Here is a 12235-nt window from a genome sequence, read left to right on the forward strand (position 1 = left end):
TCCAATAATATATCCATCAATGCTGCTGCCTCGCGCTCTGTCCTTCTCTCGCACTTCCCGCTACTTAGCAGTGAGTGGCAGGTTACATTGTGTTGCATTCAATGTTGTCGGAAAAAAGAGTTTCATGCGCTTAATGTTCGATTTGCCATAACTATTTATTGAATTCATTGTCGCTAGCTGGGGTGGCAACAGGGGTGGCGAGGCTCTCGTTTGGGGTGGCAACTGCCCCCCCATGCCACCCCAGTAGATCCGCCCCTGTGTAGAGTCCCACTTGATTTATGTGCATCAGTGCAATGGGGAAATAGCGCCCCCTCTCGGTGTGGCTGGTTATATGCTGCTGGCTCCTGCACTCAGTGCCAGTCTGTGAAAGCTGCACAAGAGTTCAGTTGCATTTTTCAGCACACAGTGTAGAGAAGTGTTAGCAACACACATAACATCATTTTTATTAACTAAGACGAATAGAGTGTAATGAATATTTACTAAATGTGTGCCAGGCACCAATTTTTGTTCTTTTAGTTTTGTTAATACTATAAAACACTTCATGTGCTAAGCTAAAAGCTAACGTAACGCTCTGTTGTAATGAGCTGATTGAAACTGAGCCGTTGCACTGATTCGATCCCCGATATTTTCTCATTCAGGAAATAAACTGTAGATCACCCAGAAACTCCTTGTCTTTATTAAAAAACTACACACCGCAGAGTTGAGGGTTACTTGGGCCGGCCTGGTACAGTGGAGTGAAGCAGAACCCGGTTCCATGAATATACAGTTGAGATGAGCCGTCTGCTGCATGGGAAGATTTCTATGTTGATAGCTGTAGCCGCTGTCCACTGATTGGTGCCTTTGGTGCCTTTTGCTGCTTTTTTTAAAGGTTCATTAAACGTGCAGTGACCAGAGTTCTGCCTCTCGTGTCTGTGTACCATTCTGGCGACCATTTGGAACCTGCTACACATGGTGACTAGCTAATGTAAGATAACTTTATTAGTCTCCCATAGGAGAAATTTGTCTTGGAAACAGGCAAAACTGCAATACAACAATAAAAGCTCATCCAAAAGGACAGTAACCATAAATAAATACATAAAAACAACAAATAAATAAAAGCACAAATGTCAGATTGCCAGTTCATCCCCATAACCATTTCCATCCACATACATCCTCTACATGCTACTCTTGATCACCGTCTGGATCTCCTATTACTCTGTCCAGGGTTCATCAGGTTAATGGAGAGAGGCACAAATGAATGTTTCAGACTTTTGTATTTGCACAGGGGGACCCTGAACCTTCTCCCTGAATTCATGAGGACATATTCTGATGCAATGTGACCCATCAGACAGGATGTTCTGAGCTTGGCGGATGGTAGCCTGATCAAACAGCTGTTGTGGAGAAGATAGATTTGGAGTGTTGATGATCTTACTTGCCATTTTCACCAGACTTAGAATTTGAGTTTTCAATTTAACTGTAAGATTTCCAAACCATCCAGTAATGCCATATCTCCATATCTCAGAATACACTCGACAGCTGCCCTATAAAAGATCAACATTATCATTTTATCATTATCACGTTAGCTACATGGTGACTAGCTAATGTTAGCTACATGGTGACTAGCTAATGTTAGCTACATGGTGACTAGCTAATGTTAGCTACATGGTGACTAGCTAATGTTAGCTACATGGTGACTAGCTAATGTTAGCTACATGTGACTAGCTAATGTTAGCTACATGGTCACTAGGTAATGCCAATATATCTTTAAAGCTTGTTAACAAAAGTAGTCTACTAATTTTATCTATGTTCAAAAGTGGGTAGTACTGGTTACATTTACTTTAGTAACTTATTTGGGGAAAGTACTTATAAGAATCATTTTAATGCACTGTACTTAGTATTAGTCTTTTACTTGACTAATATTATTTGTACTCTTGTTTGATTAGACTGATCTTGTATAAAGAAATTTACTTCAGATAGGAAAGCTTAGATTTCTGCAACATATGAGCTAATGTCAGTGCAAATTTTATTATAATTACTCAGTATTTTATACATGTCACTGTTTATATCCTTACTGTTTACTTTGTATTAATTAACATGGTTATTTTATTTGAAATGTCACATAAAGGTTTGTTTACGCATTTATATTAAAGTAAAATCTCGTTTAGTCTTCCTTCCCCCCTTATGTCACATTAAAGCATTCATACTCACACAGCTCTTCACCTGACCTTTAACCTTTGTTGGCTCTCAGGGGATTCAGGTGGACCAGCAGCAGGTTCTGGGTAAGTAGAAGCTTGCAGACTCAAACTAAGGAAAGAATAAAAATCTGAAAGAGTGAAGACTTTGGGTTTTTATTTAGTGGTGACAGAGTTAAAGGGGTTGAACACAAATATTGGCCTCATTTTCATATATTTAAATATAAAACAACAGGTGGAAGCTGCGGGGCAGACTGGTGGAAATATGAAGCGCTCTCTGCTGGGAAATACCCGGAACACGTGACAATGTTTAGCTTATCGGGGACGAGGCTCCTCCCCCTGATCCTCATCCTTCTCTTCCTCCCACACACAGTGGCTACCTTAAATATAATTAATGTGTTTTTACCACCAAAAACCTGACAAAACTAAAGGAAATAAAGATAAACTTTATTCATTTACAACCATGACATAAAACTCAGAGACTGAATCCGGTGGGTGGAAGGATGTTCCACTCATCAACAGGAGGTGGCGCTGTACACCTATAAGTCGCTTGCGATCATCTAACACAGAAAGGAAGAAGAAGATCTGAGAGGTCCAGCTGCAGGTGAGGTTCTGTTTCTTCTTCTGTTTGGACCCATGTCCGAACCGTCCGCCTCCACTTGGTGTTTGAGCCAGCGCTGGTTCAGGACCGAGACTTCTTTGAGAAAAAGGAGAAATGTGTTTTGCTTTGAGAATTACTGAAAGCCCGGGTGGTGGCGAACCTCAGAATTAACGCCTTTGGAGTTGACCAGAACCGAGCTTTTATTCGGGGCGGGTCCGGGACAGGACCGAACTTTCCTTTGGATCAACCTCAGAACTTTAAACGGCGCTGAAGTTAGCTTCCGGTTCGGTGGTTCATTAATGGGCTATTTCACTAGTTTAATGAATCAGGTCTACTTTTGATTATGTAGAGTTTAAAACCGAACCGAATCTGAACCGAACTATTCTACCGATCCTTCAGATTCATGAAAACATGGTTTATGGTTTGGAAACGTTTTCTTTTATCTGGACAGACATTTTTTGTGAGACATTAAATAAACGGAGCTGAGTTTTAAATCCGCAGAACTGGGACCAGTTGAACTGGGACCAGTCAGTCCAGTCCCAGTTAAACTTGATCTGCATTGATTCTGCTGCCTTTAGCTGCAGTTTATGAATGAAGGAATGAAGAACAACTGGTTGGTTCTGAAAGACACAAAACAGTTTCAGTTTGGTGCCATTACGTCAGGGTTGGACCTGCAGTGTGGGTCCATAGCAGCACAGTTCTGGTTCTGATCCAATCTGGACCTCTGATGATAACACAAAAATAACCAGAATTTCACTGCTTACCTGCTACTTTATATCATGTAATCGGATATAAGCGGGGCTTATTTGGGCTGGATTCACTGTGGCTTCAGGTTCTGTCTGACCCGGTCCAAAAAAGGAACTCATTTCTTCCAACCCTTAGACGGTCAGAACCTTCTTCAGGTTTCCTGCTGAAGTTTCAATTGAGCTCAAACTTTATTGGCAGATTTTGGCAGTTACATAAAATAATGATAAAAAGTAATAAAGAAACAACACAACATACATCATAGTAAAGAGAAGGAAAAATGCAACAAACTAAAGTTTTTATTCTTAAAATCTTATTTTGCACTGGAGCTGATTTTAAAAAAAAAATTCTAAACAAAAAACAAAACAAAAAAAAACCAGGAAATAGCCCTTTTCTGCACCCTGAAACACAAACTAACTTCAGCGCCAAGTTCGGGGCACTGAAGTTAGCTTCCGATTCTGAAATTCAATTTTTACTTCAAAGAACAGCAGAAGTAGTTTGAACAACAGAAAAGCCTCTTTTCTCCCCCAAAACACAAAAAACAAACTTTAACAGCAAAGCCAATGATAACTTTACACATTTGATTATATTTAACCTTTCACTTCTGGTTTATAATGTTCCTGTCTCATTTTATTATTTCTGGATATATTTTCTTGCTTCTGATGAAAGCTGACGGAGAACTGGAGAGACAGGAACTGACATCATCACTGATTAAAACTGTAAAAGTTGGGAAAAATGCTTCATAGTTTTCATCATTTTCACAAGTAAAAACCTTAAAAATATAAATTAAGATGTTTATTATGGTGGTGGCAGCATCTTACTGTGGGAAGATGGGCAGAGATAACCAAGACACTCAGCTGAGTCTGAAGTCAAAGTTCAGCTTATAGCAGCCAGAAATTGGTTCAGTTCAGAGCTGATTCATGGGTTGGAACGGCCTAGTCAAAGTCTAGACCTGAATGCATTGGAATCTGTGGGAAGACGGCTGAAGACGCGCAGACCTGTAGGAGGTTCTGCAGAGTTCTGACTCTGATAGGAGGGCTATAATAACACTCCACACTTTTCAGATTCATCACTGGTTAGTGATGAATATTAAAGCCACGATCCTCCTCTTCCTCACGATGAAGGTCCACTCTCTGGGCTCCGAGATCGGAGAAGAAGAAGAAACGCCTGGCTTCCTGTACGAGGTCACGACCTCGGTTCCAGTTCTGGTCCCGGCTCCGGACCTGGTCCTGGTCTTGGTTCTGGTTCTGATGTTCTTCTCGTCCCTCAGAAATGCGCGGTGTGGACCTGGTCCAGGCGTACGACCGGGTTCTGGAGCAGCAGATCCTGGGTCGGGGGTCGTGCCGGGCCTGTCAGGATGAGGCGTTGAGGTCAGAGGTGGAGGGCCTCCTGGCGACCTCCGACCCCCGGGAGCTGCACGGCCTTGGCCTGGAGCCGCTGCGGCTGATGGAAGAGGTTCTGGAGGCCCGGCCCAGTTCGGGTCTGTGCGGTCTGGCCCGGACCTTTGAGGTTCTGGAGCAGGCGGCGCTGAACCTGTACCTGGGCCCCTGGAGGGAAGAGTACCGGGTGATCAAGGTACCGCCGGACCCGGAGCGGCCGACTGACAAACCGGGAAACCAGCAGTCATTAGTTACAGAATAATTACTATTAATTACTGTCTATTAACAATAATTATTGTTCAGATCGCACAAAACAAAACGCGCCAAACTGCAAACAGCAATTCCTAAAACGATTCCTTTGCTTTCATCTGTAATGATCCACATCTGCTAATTTAACAGATTTCTCCCAAATGTGAAAACATTTTAAATTACATGTTTTATTTAAAGTACTTTAACTAAAAGTAGATTCATTCATTTGAGCTGTGTTTTGTGAAGCTGCACTTGCCTCTAGGGGGCGCCCGATGTTCTTAAAGGCGCAGGACGTCATGGAGAATTTTCTAAACTGAGAAAATGTTAGCATAAAGTTAGCATGAAACCTCCTGAGCGTTTAAAGCTGTGGCGTTTCATCTGCTTTGGTCCAGATGTACTCCGGTACCTTCACCCACTGCGTCGCTCCGGTACTTTCGGCGCCGCAGACCGAGGAAGTTTTCGGCCTGCTGGGGTACCGGCCCGGCCCGGCCCAGACCCGGTTACTGCACCTGCAGCCCGCCGGCGGCCCAGCGTCGCCGCGGGAGCTGCTGCGTCTGGCCTGCGCCTTCTTCCTGGCCCGCTGCGAGTGTCGCCTCCTGCTGGCCGCCCTGGGGAAGCGTGGCGGCGCCCGCTGGGAGCTCGGCGTGGTGCGGGAGCGGCGACAAGGCCAGCGGCTGCAGGTACGGCTGCTGAACGTTGACCTCCGCTTTAATGCATCACCTTGTCTCCAGGTCTCCTCTTTATTTACTCTGATTCCCTTCCAGGAGCTTCTTCTTGAACATGAATTTCAGCATTTAACTGAAAAACAATTAAAGTATTTATAGCAGATGTTTCTCCAGAACCATTAACCCAGTTCAGCCCGGTTTGCTTCAGAACCTCCAGGTGGAGCCTCAGCTGGGGCTGACCAGGTGGTTCTAAACCGTAACCGGCCCTTTAAATATCGCTGACACGATAAAACCGCTTCCATGACTGAAAACATGAACTGCTGTATTTGTTCTGTGAACACAAAAGCTTTTAATAATAAATATTAATCACAGAATCATATATATTCCACGGAGTGTTGTTTTTCTCAGTAATAACTGGGTCAAATGGCGGCGCCATCTTGTGACGTCATCAGGTAAGTCAACCCTTAAACGACCGAGTAACAGAAGCGGAGGGATTCTGTTGATCACAGAGATTTCTCTGATCAACTTTTGGAGGAAGAATCCACATGGAGTGATGAAGAGGAGGGAGCCGGCAGCCATATTTATTATTTTCTGATCCATAAAGTTCAGGAAGTGACGATGACTAAAACGTTTCTGGGAAGAAGAAATGGTGAAGGTTTGGATCTGAACGTCTGTCTCCTTCTGATAACTAAATATTTCTGTCTGTGTTCATGTCTGCAGAAAGAAAGCAGCAATATATTCTATTATTTAAACTATTTACAATTAGGCTAATGCTAATGAAGTTATTTACAGACCTTCCGCTTCCTCACCATGGATACGTTTGTCTCATTTTTACAGGGACTTGCACACAAAAGTCAAAAAAGTTTTTAAATGATGAAAATACGGAGCGATTATTTGCTGGTAGACATGGCGAATACACGCGCACTTCGACCGTTTTGACTTACCCTGATTATGTCACAAGATGGTCCCGTTGCTCTACTTTCAGTAACCTGTGAGAAATATTTATCATTAAAGTCTTTTGTGTTGGCAGAATGAAGGCAGCAGTTTATATTTTCAAATCATTTTGTTGTGTCAGCGATAATTTAGGAGCTCCAAGTCTGGAAAAGATGGAGGATTGCAGATCAAAGGAGTCTGACCTTTGACCTGCTGCAGGTGTCTGAGCTCAGCTTGTGCCAGGGTTTGGTTCTGGTCCGGTTGGTTCTGAAGGCCCGGTTCTTCTTCTGCCACTGGAAGCGACTGAAGCTGGATGTCTGTCTGTGGACAGGTTGCCGTTGACAACGCTGAGCGGCTGCTATCCGTCCCGGAGGACGCAGAGGGAGAGCTGGACCTGTACCGGGAGGACAGCACGGCGCCCCCTGGTGGCCAGCGGCGCAGTAACGGGCCGGTGGCGGCGCCCCGCAGCAGGAGGTTTGGTCCGGTCGTACCCCCGCCGCTGGAGGCGGACAGAGGGCGACCCCATGACCTCTGCGACTGTCTCAGTGCGCCTCCGCTAAGTCTCCAGCGCTGCCTGGACTGCGGTGTCCTCCATGACATCACTTGCGTCCGCTTGACCGAGTGCAGACTGCAGCGCCACCAGGTGGAGCCGGCGAGCGGCGTCCCAGAGACGGGGCCGGAGACAGGGGTGGAGCGTCCCCGAGACGCTGTCCCCGAGGACACGGCCGCCTTTCAGCCAATCAGCTACCACTGCGAAGCGGCCAGCGCCAACCCTCACCTACTGTGCCTCACCTGCAGAGCCGTCCACGGCAGCGCCTGCGTAGAGGGTAGGCTGTGCCGCTCGGCCCACCGGACCCGCCGCCTGGGGACGTGTTCCTGCGGGAAGTCCTGCTGCGGGACGCCGCGCGTCCTGTGTCTCTACTGCGGCGACGAGTTCTGCAGGGACTGCTGGTACAAGAACCCGCTGACCTGCGTCTGTGGACGCAGCTTCCACCTGTCCACCGACCTGTCCACCTCCGTCTGAGGACTTCTTGCTCTTCCGGCTCAATGAGCCGAACCTCAGTGCCTGAGAGAGCAACACGTTGCTATGACTCTGTTACCTGCAGGTTGCCAGGTTTCTGTTGTCGGTTCCTGTTTTGTCGTTCCTGCAGTAAAATGTTCGTCTGTCTGGTTTTATATTAATCATAAAGCCCCTTTGAGCCCCTTCCCCTTTTATCCTTGATGCTCCTTCTGCCTTTTGAGTATTTTTTTAATCTGTGCTCAGGAGGCCTGCTTGTGCTTCTCAACAGTATTTAGCTAAAAATAATTTAGCCAAATTAATGAGTCTGGCTGCACTTGGTCTAACTGAACCGATTGTCAGAGCCTCCATGTTCAGAGGCCGGGAACATGGAGGGACGGATCTGCACCCTCTATCAAATTATAGGCAAGAATTTTGTTTCCCCCCCCCCCAACATGCACTTGTTTGTGAATAAAACCGTACGTCTGATGTTTAAGTTAGAAAAATCGTTTCTGTTTATTTTCCTAATTATCCTCCAATAGCAGGAAAACGGTCATCGTCCCCAAACGCAGAGATGCTTCGGCTCCAGAGGAAACTTCTGGCTTCAATTTCATCTTTCTGCCCCAGAGCTGGACTAAATGCCCAGTTCACTACAAGCAGAATGAGTCAGTCCCAGCGCTGTGGGTCAGAACCAGACATCCTGATGTAAAGAACCGGAACCAGACTGTCACGGTACCACCAGGCGCATCAAAGCCGCTGCTGATGGGATCTGGGCTGGCAGGGCCGGCCCAAGGCGATGCAGGGCCTCGGGCAGAACCTGACTGACAGGGCCCAATGTTGACGGGCCCTACCAGCACAGAGGTAAAGAACCAGCAGAACCTCAGGTTGCAGAACTTGCTTGGTTTCACATTTCCGTTGCTAAAATGTTTCAGATCAGATTAAAACTCAGAAAATCAGAGAAACATTCCTTTATTTCTGATCCACACAGTCGGTTCTGATGGTTCTGATGACTCTGGTTCCTGTTGATGAAAAACGTTCAGTTTGTCAAAGAAAGGCAACAAAACCTTGGACCCATCAGGGGGTTTTATATTCCAGAACCTGGACCTCTGCTCAGTATCTGCTCTCAGTTCTGGTTCTGAAACGTTCCGGTACCAGCTGGACCAGAACCAGGTTGAGTCCAGAACATCTTTTGTGCTTAGTCTGATGAAGATCAGATTCAGCTCATTTACTCTTAAATAGATTTTATTTGTCCGGTTTGGTTCACCAGAACCATAACCAGGTCCAGCTCTGCGCCATGCGGCGCTGCGTGTGCCCGGGGCCGGCTGGCGCTACTCATTGTGCTCCTGCCAGTTTATGTTGATGAAGGTTCTGGAGTCCATGCGGTCCAGGAACAGAACTCCGTCCAGGTGGTCCATCTCGTGCTGCAGGATCCGGGCCGGCCAGCCGCTCGCCTGCCAGGTGACCTCTTGACCGTTCTCATTCAGGCCTGAAAACAGGAAGCAGAACCCTTGAATGCTCCATTATTTCTTTCCTTAAAGTTCAGGTCGTTTATAGAGTTCAAAGGTCATTTCACCAGACAGAAATACCATAAGTCTACCCCATCAGTAGAGCTCAACGATCAGAACCAGCCTCCTTACCTGATCGGTTCTGATGCTTTGCTACATTAAAGAAGAAATCATGGGTTGATTTCCTCCTGAACCAGCAGAACCTTTCTGGGTTTTCAGAACTGGCAGATCATCCTGATCCGGTTCTGGACGGGTTTCCAGACGTACCTGACACTTCCACGGACCGGAACCGCGGCACGGCGGCAGAGAAGCCCGAGACGCTCTCGCAGGCCTCCTGAGACAGAACCGTGCTGCCGTCCAGAACCCGGAGCTCAGGGTTCAGGAAGATCCGGAGCGGCTGGATGGAGAGGCCAAGGGCCTGCCGGGCCGCGGGCGGAACCGCCTCAAACAGGTTCCAGGGATACTCCAGCATCAGGATGCGGAGCGGCACGCCCACCTGCGGTGCGCTCAGACCCACGCACTGCAGCCTCCTCATCACCGTCACCATGGTTACCAGAACCCGCTGGATCTCTGGGCCCGCTATGGCCGCCGGGTCAACGGCGGCGGCCCGGCAGCGCAGGACCGGGTCGCCCACCTGGCATACGTGGCTATAGGGGGGGGTGGGAGGGGGGCGGAGCTTCCGCTTCACGTACTGCAGGTAGGAGCGCACCTTAACTCCGCTGGACCAAGAGCGGCTGCAGGCGGGTCGGACCAGGACTCTGCATGAGGAGGAGGTGGTTCTGGACGCACAGAACCCGAATCTGGACCAGGTGAGCAGAGTGGCGCTGGAGGTCATGGCAACGCTGGAGGTCAGGATGGATCAGGACAAATGGATGTTAAAGTCACAGAAGAAGAAGAAATGGGAAATGTTCAGCAGAACCAGAACCTTCTGAAGGCCACCTCACTGTTTACACAGATCGGACATAACATTATGACCACCTGCCTGAATGTTAAGCCAGGGCTGGGCAGCTCCACGCCTGCAGCCTTTAGATGCGTCTCTGGTTCAACACACCTGAGTCACATAACGAGGTGTTTAGCAGGACTCTGGAGAACCTGACTGCACTGAGGAGGTGATGCAGCTGTGTTGGAAAAGGGAGACAGCTGAGAGTCGCAGGACGCCAGAACATCAGAGGACAGGGATTACCCCTATCTTAAGTCCAATCGTGCCCGCTCATTTACAGCAGCCACGATGAAGGGTCGTCAGTCACTGTACCTGTCAGTGGTCATAATGTTATGTCTGATACATGTATTTCTGATTTAATAAGAAACCACCAGTTTAGCTAAGCACACCATTAAACCCCGCCCGCCCGGTCTGTCTGGTACATTAAAACATGCTCTCCTATCCAGCAACTCCACAAAGTATTATTGAATATTACCGCTGCCGCGGCTTTCGTCTGAAATAAATGACGTATTTCCGTGTCAGTGGTTAATAGACTTCCTGTTACCTGCAGGTCCGCTGATGCTGAAGCTACCCGAGCTACAAATATCTCAGATCTGGAAGGAGAAGCCAGGACAGAGGAGAGGCGCTCTCTATGATCACTTCCTGGTCTACCACGCATGAGCAGTACGATTCACTTCAGAATAAAAGCCTATATTGAACCAAGTTTCACAAACTGTGGCTCCTGTTCTGTTCCTGCCGGTCATGGTTCTCAAAGGAAATGTTGGTGTCAACTAATCATATAATTAACTGAAATTATTTTTCTCCCTAGATATTTATACTGATTATAAATTCTCTGGGCTTCAGGAGATTTTATTTTGAAGGTAAGCGGTGACTTGGAAGCGGAAGTAGTTCGTTTTTTAAACCCAGATTCAAGCAGATTATGAAGTATGCTGAACATGTCTCTGCATGTCCCGCGGGAGGTGGAGGAGGCCGGACTGCTGGAGGACCTGTCGGGCTGCCAGCAGAGAGCAGCTGATCCGGGCCGGGTCCACCCAGGGTTCTTCTGCTGATCTACAGAATCATGGCGGTTCACCAAGGTAGGTCCAGCTGACGGAACCGATCTGTTAAAGGAGGAAGCTGAATAACTTCTGGAGAAACACCTGCTAGAAAATCCTGATGCGTTTAATTCAAAATTAGCTGGAAAAAAAAAAAAAGAACTTTGGAAGGTTCGAGATGTTTGACTGGAGAAGGTGAAACAATCTGATCCAAAGTTCACTGCTGGCCACCATTGGACTTGGTTCCTGTTGACCGAACTGCAGCAGAACCTGATCAGAACATCTCGTGTCTCCGCAGTGGTCTCCGGCCGGGCCGAGCCGGACCTTCGGCCCCTGAACCTGGAGGATCCGAGGCGGCTGCGGGTCCTCTCTGCCCGGGCCCTCTCCATCGTGATGAACCGGGACGTTCAGAACTTTGAGGCGGTTATGGCGTTCCTGGACGCGACGCACCGCCTGCTGCCCGGACTGGTTCCCGCCATCAAACACATGAAGATCCAGTTCGGCCTGAAGACCATGGTAGGACGACAGGAGGGATGGTTCTGACTAGTGGCGGCTCCAGAAATGTTTTTCTGCAGGTGCTAAGGGGGAGCTAAGCATTTTACTGAGGATGCTATGAGGATCTTTTTTCCCCTATAGTTAAACACACACATTAGTATTGTTATTTTAATCAGACTGATTTGCATTTATTTGACGCTTAGACGTCAGGATGAAGCCTTGAGCCATTAGCCAGATTACTTCCAGATATTACATCGTTTCCAGCTTCCAATAGCTAAAGGGCGATTCCACTTAATTTTTCACTACTTTCCGCATCTTTAATCAACTCTAGTTTAAAAACTACTACAACACCTAGACACTTGAAACTTGGACTGGATTATTCTCTTCTTCAAGCTGAATATTTAAAACCAAGTTAGTGATTTGTGAAACATTTTCCTGATTTGTGAAAACTCAATGAAGTTCAATTTTCACCATTTTTTGACATCTGGATCGCCATAGATATACTCTAATTAAAAAACTACA

General features: G+C 47.1%; 3 protein-coding genes across 7 annotated transcripts in view; 2 read left to right on the forward strand and 1 right to left on the reverse strand.

Annotated features, from left to right (window-relative positions):
• The first annotated feature begins 2599 nt into the window (after positions 1-2599).
• Positions 2600-8235, forward strand: spata2l (spermatogenesis associated 2-like). 2 transcript variants are annotated; one of them, XM_007540285.2, is made up of 4 exons: positions 2600-2775; positions 4787-5091; positions 5537-5824; positions 7074-8235. In XM_007540285.2, exons 2-4 carry the CDS (start codon positions 4789-4791, stop codon positions 7764-7766), a joined length of 1284 nt encoding a protein of 427 aa, XP_007540347.1. In that variant the 5' UTR covers positions 2600-2775; positions 4787-4788; the 3' UTR covers positions 7767-8235. The 2 variants fall into 2 exon arrangements, with proteins under 2 accessions (XP_007540347.1, XP_016520420.1); XM_016664934.1 differs by lacking the exon at positions 2600-2775 and adding an exon at positions 4523-4718 and having other exon boundaries at positions 4755-5091; positions 7074-7944.
• A 454-nt stretch (positions 8236-8689) lies between these two features.
• pdf (peptide deformylase, mitochondrial) lies at positions 8690-10826 on the reverse strand. 3 transcript variants are annotated; one of them, XM_007540286.2, is made up of 3 exons: positions 10729-10826; positions 9512-10086; positions 8690-9225 (listed from the first exon to the last, which is right to left on the reverse strand). In XM_007540286.2, exons 2-3 carry the CDS (start codon positions 10077-10079, stop codon positions 9068-9070), a joined length of 726 nt encoding a protein of 241 aa, XP_007540348.1. In that variant the 5' UTR covers positions 10080-10086; positions 10729-10826; the 3' UTR covers positions 8690-9067. The 3 variants fall into 3 exon arrangements, with proteins under 3 accessions (XP_007540348.1, XP_016520421.1, XP_016520422.1); XM_016664935.1 differs by having other exon boundaries at positions 10660-10730; XM_016664936.1 differs by lacking the exon at positions 10729-10826 and adding an exon at positions 10296-10532.
• A 272-nt stretch (positions 10827-11098) lies between these two features.
• Positions 11099-12235, forward strand: part of LOC103129259 (uncharacterized) — a 26015-nt gene continuing 24878 nt past the window's right edge. The window contains exons 1-2 of one of the 2 annotated variants that reach the window (XM_016664931.1): positions 11099-11260; positions 11517-11734. In XM_016664931.1, the coding sequence (XP_016520417.1) occupies positions 11245-11260; positions 11517-11734 (234 nt within the window). In that variant the 5' untranslated portion in view covers positions 11099-11244. The remainder of the gene's footprint in view (positions 11261-11516; positions 11735-12235) is intronic. The other variant, XM_007540291.2, reaches the window with a different exon arrangement.

This window comes from Poecilia formosa, unplaced genomic scaffold (genome assembly GCF_000485575.1).
Source record: "Poecilia formosa unplaced genomic scaffold, Poecilia_formosa-5.1.2 Scaffold531, whole genome shotgun sequence".
In the NCBI taxonomy this organism is placed as follows: domain Eukaryota; kingdom Metazoa; phylum Chordata; class Actinopteri; order Cyprinodontiformes; family Poeciliidae; genus Poecilia; species Poecilia formosa.